A 21,346-nucleotide genomic window follows, 5' to 3' on the forward strand; every position below is an offset into this window, starting at 1 on the left:
AAAACCAGAAGTGGCGCTGTAGCTCAAGTGGTAGGGAGCTAGCCTTGAGCTGAAGAGCTGAGGGACAGCGCCCAGGCCCAGAATTCAAGCCCATGACCGACAAAAAACAACAACAACCTCTCCAAAAAACTAAACCAAAACACTAAAAAAAACAACTCAACCAACCTGAGGGTGCCTGAGCAGGTAGCTCACAGCTTCTTCAAAGTACTCCAGGTGGAGAATCTTCATATCCTTGGGGAGATCATCATAGTTGTAATAAGCCAGCGCCATCACAGCAAAACCCTTCCCAGCCAGCAGACTTGCTCGGTACTCCAGAAGGCCTCCTCCACCTCCATACAGGTCTATGATCCCAGGGAAGGGTCCAGAACCTGGAGGGGGGGGGGGGCGGGGGTGGTGGTGGCAGGGAGAGGGAAAAAGGAAACACAGATAGAGTCCTCAAACCACTTAGATTTTGACTTTTTATATTTGGGAAAGGGCAAGTTGAGAAGTATTCCCGTCCTGTTTTGAATGAATGTTTTTGAGTGTTATGTTAGTGGAACCTGGGGCCCTAACTTTCATATAAAAATCCAAGTGGAGGAGTTGGACATTTAGTTTAGTTGAAGAGCACTTGCCCGGCAAGTGCAAGGCCCTGAATTCAGTCATCAGCTCTGCAAGAAAAAAACAACACAACAAGTACTAAAAAAAAAAAAAAAATCCAAGTGGAGATATTCTCACCTCTCATATCATTCTCTCTCCTGAGTGAAACTGAGGAGGCACAAATGAAAATTAATTCAAGTAGCAGTCTTGGCATTGAGTCAAAAGTGGCCCCCAGGATCCTTCATTAGTTTTGCCCAGTGTTGGAGTGACTTGGGTGGTTCTTAGTGTAGCCTCCTTAGATATTCTGTGTAATGATCAACTGTTTTGTTTTTTGGTTCATCATAGGGCTTGAACTCTGGGCCTGGGTGCTGTCCCTCAGCTCTTCAGCTCAAGGCTAGCGCTCTACCACTTGAGCCACAGCATCACTTCTGGCTTTTTCTGCTTATGTGATGCTGAGGAATCCGAACCCAGGGCCTCATGCATGCAAGGCAAGCACTCTACCACTGAGTCACCGTCCCAGCCCCTGATCAACTGTTCTTTTTTGTTGTTGTTGTTGTTGGTTGTGGGGCTTGAACTCTGGGCCTGGTGATCAACTGTTCTTAAATCAATGGCCTTGTGATAGATTCCTTTCCACTGTCTGTTCAGGATTCTTGACACTCAAAATTTCAATTAATTGACCTTCTAAATATTGTGATGTCAAAAGCCAAGATCACTCTCCTTGGAAATATCTGGGAAGAAACTCAGAATTCTCAGGCAATGTGTGAACATTCTGTGTCAAAGCTTTATTTTCAAAATTACCATCAAAACAGGCCAACTTAACCACCTACCCTTGTTTTATATTTATAGTCACAAATTCCAGATCTTTAAAATTTCAACATTAGCTCAGGTGATTATTTTGTTTTTCTTCCCAACTAGGAAAGAATATCCATTTGTTCTGTAATAATGTGCTGATAAATATAACATTATTTATTTATTTTTAGATGATAATGAATGTTGTGATTGTGTGTGTGTGTGTGTGTGTGTGTGTGTGTGTGTGTGCGCGCCCATGTGTGGGCAGGCACGTGCCAGTACTGGGTCTTGAACTCATGGCCTCATGCTCTTGCTTGGCTTTTTTGGCTTTTTTTTTCCCCCAGTTTTGGGGCTTGAACTCTGGGCCTGGGCGCTGTCCCTCAGCTCTTCAGCTCAAGGCTAGCACTCTACCACTTGAGCCACAGCGCCACTTCCAGCTTTTTCTGTTTATGTGATGCTGAGGAATCAAACCCAGGGCTTCATGCATGCAAGGCAAGCGCTCTACCACTGAGACACCTTCCCAGCTTGGCTTTTTTTTAAATTTTAATTTTATTGTAAAGATGCTGTACAGAAGGGTTACAGTTACATGAGCAAGGGAATAAGGACATTTCTTGTTGAACATTGTCACCCCCTCCATTGTTTTTCTCCTACTATCCCTTCCCTCCTTGCTTGGCTATTTTAATCATTTCTACATTTCTAATTCTGGCTTTTTACTAGTTAACTAGAGATAGGTATCTCTCCTGTTTTTGTGTCCTCGTTGGCTTGGAACCACGATCCTTGTATCTCAGCCTTCTAAGTAGCTGGGATTACAGGTATGAGCCACCAATGCCACACTAATGTTTTAATTTTTAAAGTTGACTACAGTGTTGAGATTACCATTTTTAAATTCAGGTGCATTTATCTGAAGATACAGGTAAAAGTTACAAGATAGGTTATTTATAGTATATGTATGTTTCAAGTATTTTTCAATATGTGGCAACTTAAAAACTACCAGACTGTTCACCAAAAGCTGCTTTGCTGACTTATACTCCTACCTATAGAGTAGACTATTCTCCATTTGCGGTGATAATCTTCTGCCATCCTTTTTATTGTATTTCTACTAGCCAACAAGTGGTTGAGTCTTGTTTCATTAATATCTTGCAGTCTGTCTTTTGACTAGAAAACTGACACTATTAACCTTCAGCCTTATAATTTAAAAATGGATAGTAATTCCTATCATTTTTGGCATTTATGTAAAGTTATGATCTCTTATAATCCTCATTTTGGGGGGGGTCAGTCCTGGAGCTCAGCCTGGAGGGCTGTCCCTGAGCTATATATATATATTTTAATTATATATATATATATATATATATATATATATATATATATATTTTTTTTTTTTTTTTTTTTGTCAGTTGTGGGGCTTGAACTCTGGGCCTGAGCCCTGTCCCTGAGCCCTAGTGCACTACAACTTTGAGCCACTGGGTCACTTCTGGTTTTCTGGTGATTAGTTGAAGAGTCTCATGGAGTTTCCTGCCTGAGCTGGCTTTGAACCTTGATCCTCAGATCTCAGCCTCCTGAGTAGCTAGGATTACAGGCATGAGCCACCAGTGCTGGACCTGAGCTCCTTTTTGCTCAAGCTAGCACTCTACTGCTTGAGCCACAGTGCCCCTTCTGGCTTTTTATGTGAATAACTGGAGATAAGTTTCACAGACCTGCCTTCCCTGGGCTTGCTTTGAACCTTAATCCTTGGATCTCACCCTCCTGAGTAGCTAGGATTATAAACTTGAGCCACTGTTGCCCAGAAACCCTCATTTTCTGCCTGGGAATATGGCTTAGTGGTAGAGTGCATGCATGAAGCCCTGGGTTCAATTCCTCAGTACCACATAAACAGAAAAAGCTGGAAGTGGCACTGTGAGTCAAGTGATAAACTGCTATCCTTGAGCAAAAGAAGCTCAGAGACAGTTCCCAGATCCTCTTCCAGGACTGGCAAAGAAGGAGGAGGAGGAGGAGGAGGAGGAGGAGGAGGAGGAGGAGGAGGAGGAGGAGGAGGAGGAGGAGGAGGAGGAGGAGGAGGAGGAGGAGGAGGAGGAGGAGGAGGAGGAGGAACAAGAACAGAAATAAATTCTCATTTTCTTTCTTATCTACTCATTTAGTGAGATTTATTCTTTCCCATATTTTCATTGTTGTATAGTATTCCTTCATGTACCTTCTACAGTGCTGGATTAATGGTGATGAATTCTTATACTTTTTGTTTATCATGGAAGGTTTTTATTTCTGCTTTAATAATAAAGGATAGCTTTGGTGGATATAGCAACCATAATTGGCCGTTTCTTTCTTTCAGGGATTGCAATTTATAATTCTATATCTTCTTGGCTTACTAGAAGTTATTTTCTGATCTTCATTTGGTACCTTAAATAGCCTTTTATTTATTTAGTTTTGGTTGGTCATGGGGTTTGAACTCACAGCCTAGATGCTATACTTGAGTTTTTTCACTCAAGGCTGGTACTCTGCCACTTTGAGCCACAGTGCCATTTCTGGTTTTCTGGTAGTTAATTGGAGATGAGAGACTTTCACAGACTTTCTTGCCCAGACTGGCCTCAAACCATGATCCTCAGATCTAAGCCTCCTGAGTAGCTGAGACTATAGGCATGAGCCACATGTGCCTAAATCTTTTTCAAGCTTTGAGAATTTTTTCCTATTATCTTATAGAATATTTTTATCCTCTTGTCTTACTCCTCTTCTCCTTGTTCTGCGTCCTTGATTCATACATTTGGTCTTTTAATGATAGCCCAGAGGTCTTAGAAATTTCATTTGCACTCTTTATTTTTCCCTTATCTTTATGCACGTGTACTAATTAATCTACCTTATCTTCAAGCTCTAATATTTCATTTTCAACTTGATCCAGATATTATCAAGGAAGGCTTTCAAATGATGGTCAGGTTGAAATTTTTAATTTCTAAAATTTCAACTTGACTTTTTTTCTTCAGCATTTCTATATCATATTAAGTACTACATGCTAACTGATGGTACCACTGAAGCTCTAGGATTTCTCTATCATTATTGAATTCATCTTCCTTATTTTATCAAGGTACTTATTTTTATTCTCTTGAAGTTCATTCAGGTATTTATGTGTCCTCTTTGTTAGTCATTCTTGTTGTATTTTTTGTTTTTCTTTGCCAGTCTGGGGCTTGAACTCAGGGCATGGGCACTGTCCCTAAGCTTCTTTTGCTCAAGACTAGCACTCTATCATTTGAGCCACAGTACCACTTCTGGCTTTTTCTGTTTATAAGGTACTGAGGAATTGAACCCAGGGCTTTATGCATGCTAGGCCAGCACTCTACCATTAAAGCCACATTCCCATCCCTGTTAATTTGTTATTGTTCTTTTCAATTCTTTGTCTTTGATTTCATTCAAGTCACAATCATTTGAATGTTTTATTTTGAGTGTTCACTTTTGGAGAAGTCATGTTTGTTTTTCATTTTTGTTTTTTCACATTTCTTGTGTGCATTACTATTGTGTATTAGTATTCCCAGAATCAAGTCAAAGTCAAGTAATTGGTTAGTTTTGGTTTTTCCCTTCACCTGAACACAAGGGGGAGAGAGCGAGAGAGAGAGAGAGAGAGAGAGAGAGAGAGAGAGAGAGAGAGAGAGAGAGAGAGAGAGAGAGAGAGAGAGAGAGAGAGTGCTAGCTGGCCTTGGGGCATAAGCTCAGGGACTAAGCAATGTCCATGAGCTTTTTTGCTTAAGGCTAGCACTACCACTTGAGACATAGTTCCACCTCAGGCTTTTTGTTGCTTAAAAGTCTCATGAATTTTTCTGTCAGGGCTGGCTTCAAACCGCAATACTTAGACATCAACCTCCTGAGCAACTAGGATTACAGGCATGAGCCACCAGTGCCTGGGGACACAGATATTTTAATAGGATTATATAATTTATATACATACATCTCAAGTCATGAATACTAAAAGGTTATTTTGAAACAAAAAGAGAACATATTTAGATAGGCTTGAAGCTATAGCACTCCATTCAACATTAAGAACATTTTCTCTAGATGCATAACAATGTGGCTTCTTTGGTTATTGCATGGTCTCATGGATGATTTTGCATTTTCTTCATATTTTGTTTTTTTCTTTTGTCCCCTCAACCCTCTCTTTTGGTAGACCTGGTACCTGAACCCAAAGCCTTGGGCATACAAAGCAAACAATTTACCACTGAGCTACATTCTTAGCACCCGCTAGACTTTGGTTTTCTCAAGCTGTATAAGAAATCTTTCTTGCTATACGCTGGTGGCTCATACCTGTAATTTAACTACTCAGGAGGCTGAGATCTGAGGATCATGGTTAAAAGCCAGCCCAGGCAGGAAACTCCATGAGACTTATCTCCAGTTAACCACCAGAAAACCAAAATGGTGCTGTGGATCAAGTGGTAAAGTGCTCACCTTGAGCTGAAGAGCTCAGGGACAGCACCCAGGCCCAGAGTTCAAGTCCCATAGCCAAAAAAAGAAAAACAAAATAAGAAAGAAAAGAAAGAAAAAAGAAACCTTTCTTGGCTTTGAAGTTATAAAGCTATCCACGCCCCTCCCCCAACAGTTATAAAGCTATCCATGCCCCTCCCCCAACAGTTATAAAGCTATCACACCCCTCCCCCAACAGTTATAAAGCTATCCACGCCCCTCCCCCAACAGTTGTAATGACTTGTTTTTCACATGTATGTCTTCCATTCTTCTGGAATTCATTCTGGCATATGACGGGAGGTAAGGGTAATAATAAGTAATAAAACTGAGTTTCCCTAAACATGTTTACTCCTACCACCATGCTTCCACATGCATATGCACATTATACAAATGCTAACTTATGAAATGTCTATTCTGTACTGTTGCCTTACTAGTTAATTTCTGTATCAACATATGCTTTAGTAACTGGAACTTAATAATGAAGTTTAATTTGCAATACAACAATTGTATTCAATATTCCCTTGAAACTTTTTTTTTCTTATTTCATGTGATGATTTAGCTTTGCTATCAACTTCATTGGGTTGAGAACCTAGGAGATTAGTAAAGCCAACCTCTAAATGGGAACACCAACACCAAAGGTGGGCAGCATTCCTTAGGGAGGGGGCCAGGATGGATGTAAGGGGGAATGGAGAGAGCATGCTAGCTCAGGCCTTCTCTCCACTTCCTGGTTCCATGAAGTAGGCTGCTCAGCTCCACCACACCTTCTTCCTCATCATGATAGATCAAAATAAGCCAAAATAAACATTTCATCCTTTTAAGTTGTTTATATCAGGTATCCTGTCACATAATGTGTATACCTAACACATATTATATAGCAAGTTTTTATTTTACTGCTTATAGATGCACTCTAAAATACACAGACAAAATTGCTCAGAAAAGTGAGATCATATTACACTCATTTCTGAGGCTTACTTCGTTTGATGATACATCCTAATAGCTTCACCTCATTTTTAACAGCTGCATACATTTCAAAGTATGGCATAAATAGTTCTATCAGTTTTTTTTTTATTTCTTCATCTTTTAAAAATAATTTTGTACTACTGGGCCTTGAATTCAGGCCTTGTGTTTGTTGAACAGACATCCCTTGAACTGTGCCCCCTCCCCAAGCACTTTTTTGTTTTGTTTTTTATTTTGTTTATTGTCAGTCCAGGGGATTGAACTCAGGGCTTGGGCACTGGCCTTGAGCTTCTTTTGCTCAAACCTAGCACTTTACCACTTGAGCCATAGTGCCACTTCCAGCTTTTTCTATGTGGTACTGACTAAATGAACCCAAGGCTTCATGCATGCTAGGCAAGCACTCTACCACTAAGCCACATTCCAAGCCCATTTCTTTGTTGTTTTTTTTTAGACACGATCTAGTGCTTCTTTCATGGAGCTGGTCTTGGGCCAGGATCATCCAACTTTTATCAGTCATACAGCTGGTACGACTGATTTGTGGACCACTGTGCCAGCTTATTGACAATCTAACTGACTTCTTATCTGGGCTGACCTCCAACTCTAATCCTACTGGCCTTCACCTCATGAGTAGCTGGTTACAAGTGTAAGTCACATCATCCACCTTTCAGTTTTTCATTGTAACAAGTACTGCTAAGAACTGGCTGTAGCTTTCAGCAGGGGAGGTTTCTGGAGGCAGAACTCCATGTCAAAGAATATTCTGGCAGTTTGGAAAAGAGAAATTAATTCAATGGCTTCTGGAAGCCCACTGAATACTAAGAGTATGAGGTACCAAATCAAGGACAGATTATATTCATTAAAGGATAGCAGGATAAACTCTAGTAATAAAGAAAATAAGAACAATCTAATTGACCCAAAGTTGGAACCTCGGCCTTTTAGAAAGTGAGAAAACGTTGAAATGAATGATTCTAACAGAGCCCCAGGACACAATGAAGAAGTTTAAAAAGCCCTATCTGGGTTGTCAGGTTCTGGCAAAGTAACAGTTGGAAGGCAACATAGTTGCCTAGGAGATCAGTAGTGATTTTCACAGGAAAGATCTTTTCCGCAGATCCCTTTAGACTGTTGATTGTTGTGCTTGTTACTACTTCAGTGACAATATTGTACGACTTTTTACCAAAGAACTATTTTCTCAATTTCATGTATGCCTTAGAGAAGCATTGGGACCACTGAAACTGGTAGGAGGAAGCTTTCAGGATCGAGAAAAAAATCAATGTTGGCCACACTTTCTCAGCCTCCACTGACCTCTAAGTGCCCCGTGGAGGGTCTGGGAGTGGGGAACGTGAGGCTGGTGGGATGCACTGCACCTGCGACCCATCCCCTCCCAGACAGAGCAGCGATGCCAGCAGGCACTCACCTGGCGGCAGGAAGAGGGTGGCCCGCACCCGGCCCTCGCGCACCCGCACCCGCCGCACCCCGGCCGCCATGAAGTGCCGCTCGTGCACCGCCCGCGCCAGCACGCGCCCGCCCTCGGGCTCGCCGGGCCCGGCGGGCTCGTGGCCGTCCAGCACCTCCAGCTCCAGCAGCAAGGGCGTCTGCACGTCCCGCTTGAGCAAGCGCCAGAAGGGCCTGTCGGGCTGCAGGGCCCAGACGAGCCCCATGGGCTCGAGCCCCGCGAAGCTGCCGCCCAGCGCGGGCGCGCGCTGCAGGTCCAGCTGGCCGCGGGCGTCGGCGCGGTAGCGCGCGTGGGCCCGGAAGAGCGCGCCCTTCTCGTCGCGCAGGGACGCGCGCAGCGCCACGGGCTGCTCGGGGGCCAGGCCGTGCACGGTGATGCGCACCGGCTCGTCCCAGCACACGCGGCCCGCGGGCTCCACCACCACGCTGGGCGCCGCCATCTCGACTTGAGCCGGAACGCAGGGTGGGAGGGGAAATCCTTCCACGGGTGAAGTCAGCCTGTGGTCGTCAGCAATCCGACTGCTCGAGTTCGGCCCGCCTCTCCGCTCCGCACGCCTCTCCCACCTCAGGTCGCCCTGACCTGTCCTGACCACCTGGCCTGACTACAGACGCCAATCCCCACTCTCACCCTGCACATTCTCGCCCCCCCCCCCCCCCCCCCCCGGCCAGGTTCAAAGGTGGCGGCTATTCTCCGTCCGGACAGAGGCAGCCCGTCAGCCCGTCAGTCTTTGCTGATTGGAAAGTTTTTCTTCCCGGCATGTGTGGTGTGCTTTATGCCGGCGAGACACGTAGCAGCGGGAGTGGCCTTTGGGGCAGAATTTGAGACTGAGTCCTTCTGTGTATTGACTGGGAGCCGCATGCCAAGACAGGCCCCTGGGTGCTTGGCATTCTATGCACTCTAGATTGAGAAAACTGTGTTGAAATAGATGTACAAAGGACGCTTAAGCGGAAAGACTAGAAAGGATGGTTTGGTGAGGGTAAAGCAAGTCAGTGTCTTAAACGTGTCCCTGATTCCCATTTAACCCATGCGTCTCGTCCTACGCCTTTCCTATAGACCATACATTTAAATTGGAGCTGGTTACCACCGCCAGTACAATACAGTCTCACTGCTCTTCTGTAGCTTGGATATCTTTTCTTTTCCCTTTCCCCTCCCTCCCCCTTCCTCTCCCTCTTGTCTGAGACCAGGGTTCAAAGCTGATTGGCTGTTGCTCTACTAACTGAGACACGCCTCCAGCTCCAAGCTGAGTGTCTTTAACAAACTACCCAGTTAAAGATTTGTTAGGAATATTAAGTGGAAAAACACTGCCAGATTTGCCTGTGGTATCTACCCAGAAAGATCTAGTCTGTATTGGTAGGGCTAGGAATTCCAAAAAGAAGCAACATAATTTGAGAAGATTTTTAAATGAAGAAAACCATATTCACAAAGGCTTTGGAAAGCTTGAAATAAAAAAGACCCAGGGCTGGGAAGTTGGCTCAGTGGTAGAGCGCTTGCCTTGCATGCCTGAGGCCCTGGGTTCGATTCCTCAGCACCACATAAGCAAAAAAAAAAAAAAAAGAAAAAAAGAAAGAAAGAAAGAAAAACCTGGAAGTGGCGCTGTAACTCAAGTAGTAGAGCGCTAGCCTTGAGCTGAAGAGCTAAGGGACAGCGCCCAGGCCGAGTTCAGGCCCCAGAACCAGACCCCCCCAAAAAAAAATAATTAAAAAAATAAATTAAAAAAAAAAAAGACCCAACAATGTTTGGGGCAGAATAGTCATCCTTAAAGCATAACATGGCAGGTAGGGGCACACTGAATATCTTGACTTGACTCTCCTCTTACCATCCTGTGCCTCTCTTTGGCTGAACTCAACCACACAGCTTAGCCTGCTTGGACTCTGATCAAGATGGAAAAGGAAGGGTATGTGGAGGTGTGGGGTAAATGACAGCTAAATATTTATACATTGAAAAAAAAAGCAAACTAAGACTCAGTTCCCAGATTTCTGTGACCTTTCCTACCCAAATCCCCACTTTCTGTGACCTTTCCTCCCATTACATCTAATGAAGCAACTGCTTTTGGGTATTTGAAATACCTGTTGTTTAAGGTGTAACAAATAGGCTAGGCCCCAATCTGGGAAATTCAGCTGGCTAAAGAACTTGCCTGGATCACTGCAGGCTCCCATCACAGAAAATGAATGGTATAGCCAGAGTTCAGAAGTTGCACAGGCAAGATTCTCATCTCCAATGCCCAGGTTTCTGAGAGGTACACAGAAATCACTCAATGAAGCATGAGGGAGAAACAGCTGACAAGGGGACCTGAGCCTGGCCATTTAGAGCACCACCACTAAGGATGGCTCTAGGAGAGGCGTGGAGGAAGCACAGGCCAGGTCTCAGAGCTGTCCACAGTCAGCAAAGCATCAGCTGCCATAGAAAGTTGCTGGTACTCATAAGAGGTACCAACAAACAATTCCAGTGTTTATCTGGCATCTTGATGATGGCCAAGTTTAATATCCAGATGGAGGACATACTGTGCTCAGAATGAAACCAAATCATAAATCTCTGTGCCCCTAAGTAGGCATGAGGACCTCATGGATAGACAAGATCCTGATCCATGGCCAGTTTGTAGGGTTTCATTCACCTTAGATCCTTCCTCCTCCACATCCTTAATCACTGAGAGACTTTATGAATGGCTTATAATTAATAGAAATGTACATTGTTTATGAACTTGTGCAAAAAATCCCCTGCCGGGCGCTGGTGGCTCACGCCTGTAATCCTAGCTACTCGGGAGGCTGAGATCTGAGGATCTCAGTTCAAAGCCAGCCGGGGCAGGAAAGACTGTGAGACTCCTATCTCCAATAAACCACCAGAAAACCGGAAGTGGCGCTGTAGCTCAAGTGGTAGGGTACTCGCCTTGAGCTGAAGAGCTGAGGGTCAGTGCCCAGGCCCAGAGTTCAGGCCCCACGACCGACCAAAAAAAAAAAAAAATCCCCTGAAATTCTTGTTTTTCTTGTCCAAAGCTTTGAGACTGAGACATGCAGTTTCTCAGAGGAATCTACCCTTGCAGTGAGTGATAGAATTCTCATGTCTCTTCTTCAAGAGATCTCGCCATTATTCCTTAAAGGAAGACTCCTCACAGTTAGGGATTTTCGTTTATATGGAAGTCATGGCTTTCAGACCAGACACTGGCTGGCTGGGCAGAGTTTCATCATTATCCTGATAAGCCCTGTCAGTTTACTCCCCAGTACCTTGAACTATGTCAGTTAACTTAGTTGGGTTGTTTACTAAGACCTTTACCCCATTTCTAGTTCATATTTGGAAGTTTGAGAAATTAAACTTTTCAGGTGCTGTGTTGATCACTTTTGTAATTTTGTTAGATAAGAAGCTTGACTGGACTGCTGGGTGAAACAACTGTTGTATAAACAAAATGACACAGTGGCCTACAAAATAACTCATCTTTTTCCCTAATGTCCTTCAGTTGTTTCAGAATTCTATCTAGAATGCCACATTACTGTTAGCATAGGCGGTCATATAGAGAGAGGTGAGCAGGACCAAAGAAATGCCCTAGACCCCCAGATGGCTTAGGTCCAGATCTTAAGCCAATGATTAATATAATGGGTCTATGCCCTCTGTAAGCAGCCTGTACCTGTATCAAGCTAAAGTAGGAAAGATACAGAGGATCAAACACATTGCCTATGTCTTCTTACACCAGGGAAGCCATTGAATATTCATCAGACCATCCTCAGAAACCTCAAAACTGAGGGCCTCAGTTTAATGTCACTTAGTAACTCTACCCTATTGGGTAAAACCCCAGGCCCCAAGCCCTTCGACAAAGCAGCAATTATCTATAGGAGCCACTTCATCCCTTGAAGTACACTCATACTATTTAGGCAGCTGACTGCTTTTCCAACTGTTCCTCGTACCCTCAAAATGTACTTTTGCTTTGCTTTGTGAATAAATCACTCTTTACTATGTCCAAAAGAAAGAAGAGGAGGGGGAGGAGGAAGAAGAGAAGGAAGAGGAGGAAGAGGAGGAGAGAGAGAGAAAATGAAGAAGAGGGGATTTTCTCTTTTTTTTGCTTTCAAAGCCAGTTCCTTAGCGAACAGAGTCATCCATGTCTATTTTACTTCTGGTTGTTTTTTTTTTTTGGGGGGGGGGGTTTCGGTCGTGAGGCCTGAACTCTGGGCCTGAGCACTGTCCCTCAGCTCTTCAGCTCAAGGTTAGCGCTCTACCACTTCAGCCACAGCGCCACTTCCAGCTTTTTTCTTTTTGCTTATGTGGTGCTGAGGAATCAAACCCAGGGCCTCAGGCATGCAAGGCAAGTGCTCTACTACTGAGCCACCTTCCCAGCCCTATTTTACTTCTCTTTTAAGGTTCTGTCCTGATCCAAAATCTCGGAGATGCTTAGTACTCCAGCATGATAAATAGTGGAAGAAATTACCTTGGAGAGTGTTAGAACAGTCTAATATCTTGCTGTGTGCTTCCCAAGGTACTAAGAAAGCATAATCACCAGGGAAAACCAAGAAAGCCACTCTTACTGCTAGTTCTTTTCTGAGCCTACTCATGTCTGTGCAAGGTGGAAACCCAAGCATCAGGTCATCTTCATGTGGGAAAAAGAATCTTCTACTCATTTTTTTTTTGTCCTTTGAATTTTAGCTATCAATTATTGTCCCCTCACCCTTTCGACCCTTTGTTTACATTTCTCCTTTTTTTTTTCTTTTTGTCAGTCGTGGGGCTTGAATTCTGGGCCTGGGTGCTGTCCCTTAGCTCTTCAGCTCAAGGCTAGCACTCTACCAATTGAGCCACAGCACCGCTTCTGGTTTTGAGTGGTTTATTGGAGATAAGAGTTTCATTGACTTTCCTGCCCGGGCTGGCTTTGAACCACAATCCTCAGATCTCAGCCTCCTGAGTAGCTAGGATTACAGGTATGAGCCACCGGCGCCCGCCCATTTCTCCTTCTTTTCGGTAGAAGCAAAGGAAGTTATTGAGCTGGAAAGTTATAGATAACAGCCTCAATTTTCCTTTGTATTCAGCCTAGCTAGGCAGAGCCAGGGATTACAGGCTATTAGAAAACACAGCTTTAAGCCAAGCACTGGTGGCTTATGCCTGTAATCCTAACTACATATGATACTGAGATCTGAGGATCATGGTTCAAATCCAGACCAGGCAGGAAAGTCTGTGAGACCCATCTCCAATTAACCACCAGAAAACCAGAAGTGATGCCATGGCTCAAAGTGGTAGAATACAAGGCTTCAGCAAAAGAGCTCAGGGATCATGCCCAGGCCCTGAGGTCAAGCCCCACAGCAAAGAAGTTTTAGCCAAAATGCATTTTATTTAGTTAACATCTGAATCTAATACTGAATGCTCAGAAATACAGCAATATAGAAAATTCCATGAAGAAAACAAAGGGTATGGGAAATATAGAGGTTGGAAATTGTAATTCACTTAAGAAAAAGAAGGAACTACTTGCCATATTTATATCTTATTTATCCTATGTTCTTTTCTGGTAATTACAAATGTCCCATGACATTTTTATTTGTACATACTTTTTTTCTTTTCTTTTCTTTTCTTTTTTTTTTTTGTTGGTCACGGGGCTTGAACTCTGAGCCTGGGCACTGTCCCTCGGCTCTTCAGCTCAAGGCTAGTGCTCTCCCAGTTGAACCACAGCACCACTTCTGGTTTTCTGAGTGTTTTATTGGAGATAAGAGTCTCATGGCCTTTCCTGCCCTGGCTGGCTTTGATCTCAGTCTTCTAAGTAGCTAGGATTACTGGTGTTAGCCACCCTGCCCCGCTTTGTACATATTTTCTGAAAAAAAATGTGTGAACCTCCAAAATGTCAAGTTAGGGCCTGTGGAATATTACTATCCATATTTAAGCTGAGTTTATTATGCAAAATAACCTTGCTGGTTGAAATGCCCTATGTGTCAACATCTGAATTTTCATTAGTAAGGGAGAGTTTAGATGGATTTTTTGTCACCCTAATCTCTTTTTGCCGAAGTTACAGTAAAACATGATCCTAGCAGATTTTGGCTATAAGATGTTGTGAAGGGGGCTGGGAAGGTGGCTCAGTGGTAGAGCGCTTGCCTTGCATGCATGAGGCCCCGAGTTCAATTCCTCAGCACCACATAAGCAAAAAGGAAAAAGCCGGAAGTGGTGCTGTGGCTCAAGTGGTAGAGCGCTAGCCTTGAGCTGAAGAGCTGAGGGACAGCGCCCAGGCCCAGAGTTCAGGCCCACAACCGGACCCAAAAAAAAAAAAAGATGTTGTGAAGGTCTCTGCTTGTACATGTATTCGTTTACTTACCCACAGATAGGTTGTGGGATTAAAGCTAGGCACAGCAAAAGTGATGGGGAAGCCCTGATTTCTTCCTCAGGTGCTTATTTACTTTCGAGACTAAACTGCAAGTCAGTCCTACATCCTACAGTGCCATAGGGCTTGTTTCAGGTAAAGGTGCTTTTTCTTCCAATATTTTCTTGTTTTGTAAAAACCAATGTTCTTCCTCAAATGACATTCATGGAACGAGACTTTCATTTATACATTCATGGTTGTTACACAAACTATCTGAAGAGGAACAGAGCAAAATTACCACACAGAGTATTTGTGGAAGGGTAATGATGTAGTGACAATAGGAATTAAAAGATTCACTGTATCAGTTACATTTCTAAGTTTTATTTTCAAAAAGTACTTGTTCTTACAGCTTCCATGTTATTAATGAAAATTATTTTATAAAGTATTGTAAATAGTAACTTTTTTATTTTTGCAAAAAGGAATATTCCTCTAATACATAAGGATGAGCTAATCTAAACTGAAGTTCTTACAAATTGTTGAGTATTACAGTCAGACCAACAAAGAATGAGCTACTTTTTCTGGAGAATCCCCTTAACTCTACCTGCCCAAATGTTTGTGGAAGAAAGTCTGGAGTTGCTTCCACGCATCCACTTGGGCCACTGCATGAGCCTTGGGTTCTCCTCCAAACAAGATATTAGCCCCAACCAAGAGGTGCATGCCAGCCCTGCACAAGGGGAAGTAAGGAGGCTCAATATAGTGCCCTGCCTCAGGGTAAAGGATGATCTGGGGCTTTGCCTTCCCATGGGCCTCCAGGCGCTTAGAGGCCTCATTTGCATAGAACTCACTCTTCCAGTTGTGGTCATCCTGACCCACAAGGAACAGGAAGGCAGTGTCAGACCTTTCCACAGGAATGAAGCTCTTCTCTTCTACCAAAGGGCTTTGCAGGCCTTCTATCACATCCATGATGCCATCTTTTGTGAACTTGACTCGATTCCTGAGCAAACTCACAGGGGGCACAGACTCATCCTTGTAGTGTATGGTTCCCCCAACAGCAGCCACAGAGCCATTGATTATGACAGCAGCCGTGACACCCTTCAGGAAAGAGGTGACAGCAAGGCCGAGTTCGCCTCCTTTGGAATTCCCAAGGAGCCCAATTCCTGGACCCTTTACCTGAGAAAGAGACACAAAACAGAGAGAGAATGAGTCCTCAAACAGGGCAGTGGAGTGAGATGTGCCCAGCTGGCTCAGGTGGATCTGGGGCCCCCTCTGGGCTCACCTCTGGGCTCTACTTGTTCTCAAGGTGACAGATCCTTCCCCCTTTCCTTCCTCCTTTTGGTTAGTCATGGGGCTTGAACTCTGGGCCTGGGCACTGTCCCTGAGCTCTTCAGCTCAAGGTGAGCACACTACCACTTGAGCCACAGTGCCACCTCTGGTTTTCTGGTAGTTAATTGGAGATAAGAGTCTCACAGACTTTCCTGCCTGGGCTGGCTTTGAACTGCGATCCTCAGATCTCAGCCTCCTGAGTGGCTAGGAATACAGGTGTGAGCCACTGGCGTCCCGCCCTCGCCACAATTTCTCCATCACTATTCTTGGTGACTTCAATGGCATCAAGATATATTACATGGACTTCCTAGTCCTCCACACCTGTAATCTTTTATCTACCCCATTTGAGCTCCTATTACTACGTTAACTCTTCATGATCAATGAGTACATTACTGCAAAGCCACAGCTTTAGGCATTCCATGTTCAGAGCACCATCTTTAATTCCTCCAGCTTGGCCCTTCTGTTTTATCCCTTCCATGTCCAAATCTCTGAGACCACAGCCACCACTTTTTTTTTTTTTGCTGGTCCTACGGCATGAACTCAGACCTGGCATGGGCGCTGTCCCTGAGCCTCTCTGTGCTCAAGGCTAGTACTCTACCACTTGAGCCACAACACCAGTTCTGCCTTTTCTATTTATGTGGAACTGAGGAATCAAACTCAGGGATTGATCCATGCTAGCCAAGCACTCTATCACTAAGCCACATTCCCAGCCCCTGCTTCTTCATTTCCCACCTCCTCCAGCTTAGATTTCATGCTTCATTAATGTGATTGCACCTTACAAACACTCTCACTCCTTTATTACCACTTCCGCTTTGCTCATACTGGTCTGGAACAGATCGCCTGTTCATGTCCATCAGACTAGTGCTGGGTTGGGGAAAAATATACAAGGGTGCTGATCACCTTACTTTCATCCCAATGAGCATTCAGAGTGTCACACATCACTGGTATTTTGCTTTCCACTTCATCAGAGTCATCTACATCTTCTACCTCCTCCAGCCACTTCAGCCCTTACATTCACCTCAGCTTTCCATTATTCCCTGGACACTGAAGCAAATAGGTACGGGATTCTCAATTTCCCACTGCCTAATCTACCTACTTTCACATGAACTCAAGTTCTTGAGTGTCCCCCCTGACCTTCTCAAAGGCCACCATCGACTTGTGCTTAGGGAACCATAACGCCATTCTCTAGGACTGCCTCCTGGGATTCTTCCCACCTCCTTTCCACTTTTACTATGTTTTCGCTACTGGCTCTTTCCCTTCAGGTACTTTCGCTCTATTAGTGACAATTTGTGACCTCAGCCAAGATAACTATTGCCCTGATAGTCTATTCCTGTTCAAAGCAAAATCTGTGGGAAAGGTTATCTAGATTTGTTCCCTTTTCCTCAATACCCCACTCAATGCTACCAACAGTAGTGGGCTTGTTTTTTGCAGTTTTCCACTAGAATGATTCCTGTCCTTGTATCCCAGTGTTTCATGTTGTAAATAAATGACCCTTTGTTTGTATATTAAAGTTCTGGTAATTAAAACCATTTTAATCACCCTAAGTTTTCAAAGGAGAAAAGAGGTGTTAAAGTCATGGAAATAGAAATTGACGAAAATAATCTAGGTGCTGGTCACTCACACTTATAATTCTAGCTACTTAGGAGGCTGAGATATGAGAATCATACTTCGGATTCAAAACTTCCATGTTTGGTCAGGTGCTGGTGGCTCATGCCTGTGATCTTAGCTATACAGGAGGGTGAGATCTGAGGGTTGTGGTTCAGAGCCAGGCAGGACAAGAAAGTCTGTGATACTCTTATCTTCAATTAACCACCAGAAAACCTAAAGTGGTGCTGTGGTTCAAAGTGGCAGAGCACTAACCTTGAGCTCAGGGACAGCACCCAGGCCCTGAGTTCAAGCCCCACAATTGATAAAAACAAAAACAAAACTCTCTCATGTTCAATGAAGCAAAAAGGCAAATAGAGGTATGGGACAAGTTGTAGGGGAGCAGCCATGAACAAAAAGATAACAGAGAGCATTAGGCTCTAAATTCAAGTTCCAGTACCAGTATGCAGTGTACACCTGCACCCACATGTGGACACACACACACACACACACATACAGACAATGTAAAGACAATGGTAGGCAGAGGCAATGTATGAAGGAAGAGGAGACCTGTTATATAGCCCAGAAAACTCAGAGAAGTTCTAACCTCAGGGTGATTGCGCAGGAAGTTCAAAGCTTCTTCAAAGTACTCAACATGCATGGTATCCATGACCTTGGGGAGGTCGTCATAGTTGTAATAAGCCAGCGCCATCACAGCAAAACCCTTCCCAGCCAGCAGGCTTGCTCGATACTCCAGGAGGCCTCCTCCAACTCCAAACAAGTCCACAATCCCTGGATAGGGCCCAGGTTCTTGGAAAAACAAAACAAGACAATGCAGAATAGTAAACAATTCCTGAAACTCTTGGCAGTGATATCAAAAGCCATTTGCTGACTACATGAGGATGATCAGGTTTTCCACTGTTAAAAATGTTGAAAGAAGCCAGGTGTTAGTGGTTCATGCCTGTAATCCTAGCTACTCAGGAGGCTGAGATCTGAGGATTGCAGTTCAAAGCCAGCCTGGGCAGGAAATTCCAGGAGACTCTTATCTCTAATAAATCACTCAGAAAACCAGAAGTGGCACTGTGGCTCAAGTGGTAGAGTGCTAACCTTGAGCTGAAGAGCTGAGGGACAGCGCCCAGGCTGACTTCAAGCCCCACGACCAACAAAATAAATAAATAAATATATAAATAAATAATAAAAAAATAAAATGGTGAAAGACTAAAGTGGCTAAAACTAAATCCACATTCCCTGCACACTCAGAATCTCAAAACCCCACAGAGTTTTAAAAAGAGCATGGAGGCCGGGAGCTGGTGGCTCACGCCTGTAATCCTAGCTACTCAGGAGGCTGAGATCTGAGGATCACGGTTCAAAGCCAGCCCAGGCAGGAGAGACTGTGAGACTCCTATCTCCAATAAACCACTCAGAAAACCGGAAGTGGCGTTGTAGCTCAAGTGGTAGAGCGCTCGCCTTGAGCTGAAGAGCTGAGGGACAGCGCCCAGGCCCAGAGTGCAAGCCCCACGACCGACAAAAAAAAAAAAAAAAAAAAAAAGAGCATAGAGTACTTTTTGATATTAACACTTCATAGGCCATGGATACAGTTCACTGAGAAGAGCATTTGCCTAGTATACACGCCTGATACTAGAAAAAAAAATCAATGAACTTCACATGCAGCCTGCTAAGTGAATGGACACAGACTCCAAAGGCTACATTCATCCTGCATAAGTCTGGGTATGGGATATTTTCACATTAGAGAAAGTGTGTCTTTAACATTCCCAAGAACTCAGCAAGCACCTGAGAGGCATCACTGCATCTGGGCCCCCTTTCTCCCTTCCCACCATCCTGGATTCTGTGTACTTCTCTTGGTTTTCTTTACAATATCACCCTTCTCGTTTGGCTTTTTGTGAACTTTATCTCAGGGAAGGAACTGTGGATGTGGTGTCTGGGGGAGATGATTGCTTGAGACTCCTCTGTGTTGGTTCTTGCAGCTGTGGTCCAATCACTTTGACAGCTGGAAATCTGCCTCCATTCACTCATCAGGTCTGTTGGTGGTGGACATTTGGGCTGTTTGTAAAGCATTTGCCTCCTGGTACACATGCATCATGAACAGATAGAATTATATCATCTATTTAATGGAAAACTTTCCCAGAATAGCTGAACACTTCCACTCCTAGCTGTATGGAGGAGTTTCTTTTCCTCCAGTTTCTTTTCCTCCTTCTGTCCTGTCAACAAGTGACAGGACAGACATGACAGGACAGACTTGCAACTCTTCATTGCCACTATGGAGGCTGTATAATGAATGTACTCTGTAGTTTTATTACTAAAGAGTCATTGGCAGGCGGTGTGCTGCTCTCACACCTGTAATCCTAGCTACTCAGGAGGCTGAGATCTGAGGATCTCGGTTCAAAGCCAGCCCCGGCAGGAAAGTCCATGAGACTCTTATCTCCAACAGAAAACTAGAAGTGATGCTGTGTCTCAAGTGATAGAGCACTAGCCTTGAGCTGAGGGACAGAGACCAGAGTTCAAGCCCCACTACCAACAACAACAAAAAGTCATTGACAGTAAGTCTTGATCCAAGAATCTCAGCAGATTTCCAGTTGATAGAAACAGACCTCCCTCCTACTGTAACTGCTACTTCCCACCAACCTAAGCCTAACAGTGGGCGTGGAAGAAAACTTTTTGTTAAAGTTCTAAAAGAATGTACGAAAGTTGAAACTACTTGTGGAGGGCATCACTCTGCTCTCCACTCCTCACGGTGGGTCTTACCTGAGCAGCTGGGTCACCTCCCCATCCACTGCATTCCTTCACCCCACTCTTCTGAGCACACCTCGAGTGTGTTACACAGGTAAATGCAGAGGATCCAGGGCACTAACACGTGAGCAGCAGCGAGGCCACAGGCACTCACCTGGCGGCAGGAAGAGGGTGGCCCGCACCCGGCCCTCGCGCACCGGCACCCGCCGCACCCCGGCCGCCATGAAGTGCCGCTCGTGCACCGCCCGCGCCAGCACGCGCGCGCCCTCGGGCTCGCCGAAACCGGCGGGCTCGTGGCCGTCCAGCACCTCCAGCTCCAGCAGCAAGGGCGTCTGCACGTCCCGCTTGAGCAAGCGCCAGAAGGGCCTGTCGGGCTGCAGGGCCCAGACGAGCCCCATGGGCTCGAGCCCCGCGAAGCTGCCGCCCAGCGCGGGCGCGCGCTGCAGGTCCAGCTGGCCGCGGGCGTCGGCGCGGTAGCGCGCGTGGGCCCGGAAGAGCGCGCCCTTCTCGTCACGCAGGGACGCGCGCAGCGCCACGGGCTGCTCGGGGGCCAGGCCGTGCACGGCGATGCGCACCGGCTCGTCCCAGCACACGCGGCCCGCGGGCTCCACCACCACCCTCACCGCCATCTCGACTGGAGCCGGAAGGGTCTGCCGCGCATAGATTAGCCTGGCGTCTCCCCGCCCCTGTCTCTCCGCCTGGCAGCGGAGGCCAGAGCACTGGCTTCCCTCCCATTGGTTGAGGATCGGGATGCTCTCCCTGCTGCTGTGTGAGCCTTGTTTGGGTGAGAAAAAGTTTTCTGATTGAAAGCAGGAACATCTGCCCCGGGCAAATGCTGATCCTGGCATGCACATAGTTGAGTATTGAAACAGGCACAAAGACAGACGCAACAACAAAGGCTGAGAGTCCCACCACTCGGATTTTCAGAGCCATCCTTGGTGATTGAAATTCATGTGATCATTAAGAAAGAGGTTCCTGGATCCCTGTTTATCCCGTAAGCCTTTCCTGAAGCTCAGGGGAGATCTGCTTCCAGATCTGTTAGCCAGTCTTGATGCAGTCAGATCCTTTGGCTGCTGGCATGACTTTGCTCTTTTGCAAAGTATATAACTCTCTGGATACATTCTCTTTATCTGGACAGCTTGTTACAGTTATTGAAGGCAGAACCTGTTTAAAAAAAAAAAAAACCAAAACCCAAAAACCTGGGGCCCATGCTCCTGCAAGGAAAGAGA

At 45.1% G+C, this 21,346-nt stretch overlaps 2 protein-coding genes across 5 annotated transcripts in view; both read right to left on the minus strand.

The window, feature by feature from the left end:
• The window catches only part of LOC138832475 (peroxisomal succinyl-coenzyme A thioesterase-like), a 48,854-nt gene extending 40,011 nt beyond the window's left edge, over positions 1–8,843 (minus strand). The window contains exons 1-2 of one of the 3 annotated variants that reach the window (XR_011373570.1): positions 8,168–8,843; positions 166–368 (exon numbers count right to left, since the gene is read on the minus strand). Coding sequence is in view for 2 of the 3 variants with exons in the window: in XM_070030547.1 (XP_069886648.1) it covers positions 166–368; positions 8,168–8,645 (681 nt within the window). In the remaining variant the exon portion in view is untranslated. The remainder of the gene's footprint in view (positions 1–165; positions 369–8,167) is intronic. The other 2 variants (XM_070030547.1, XM_070030600.1) reach the window with 2 other exon arrangements.
• Positions 8,844–14,838: 5,995 nt separating this feature from the next.
• LOC138832499 (acyl-coenzyme A thioesterase 1-like) lies at positions 14,839–20,785 on the minus strand. 2 transcript variants are annotated; one of them, XM_070030621.1, is made up of 4 exons: positions 20,272–20,785; positions 17,977–18,179; positions 15,445–15,632; positions 14,839–15,332 (listed from the first exon to the last, which is right to left on the minus strand). In XM_070030621.1, the coding sequence occupies exons 1-4, from the start codon at positions 20,744–20,746 to the stop codon at positions 15,032–15,034; spliced, it is 1,167 nt and encodes a 388-aa protein (XP_069886722.1). In that variant the 5' UTR covers positions 20,747–20,785; the 3' UTR covers positions 14,839–15,031. The 2 variants fall into 2 exon arrangements, with proteins under 2 accessions (XP_069886722.1, XP_069886714.1); XM_070030613.1 differs by having other exon boundaries at positions 14,843–15,632.
• Positions 20,786–21,346: the final 561 nt, after the last annotated feature.

This window comes from Dipodomys merriami, unplaced genomic scaffold (genome assembly GCF_024711535.1).
Source record: "Dipodomys merriami isolate MVZ:Mamm:240054 unplaced genomic scaffold, mDipMer1.0.p SCAF_1, whole genome shotgun sequence".
NCBI classification, from domain to species: Eukaryota; Metazoa; Chordata; class Mammalia; order Rodentia; family Heteromyidae; genus Dipodomys; species Dipodomys merriami.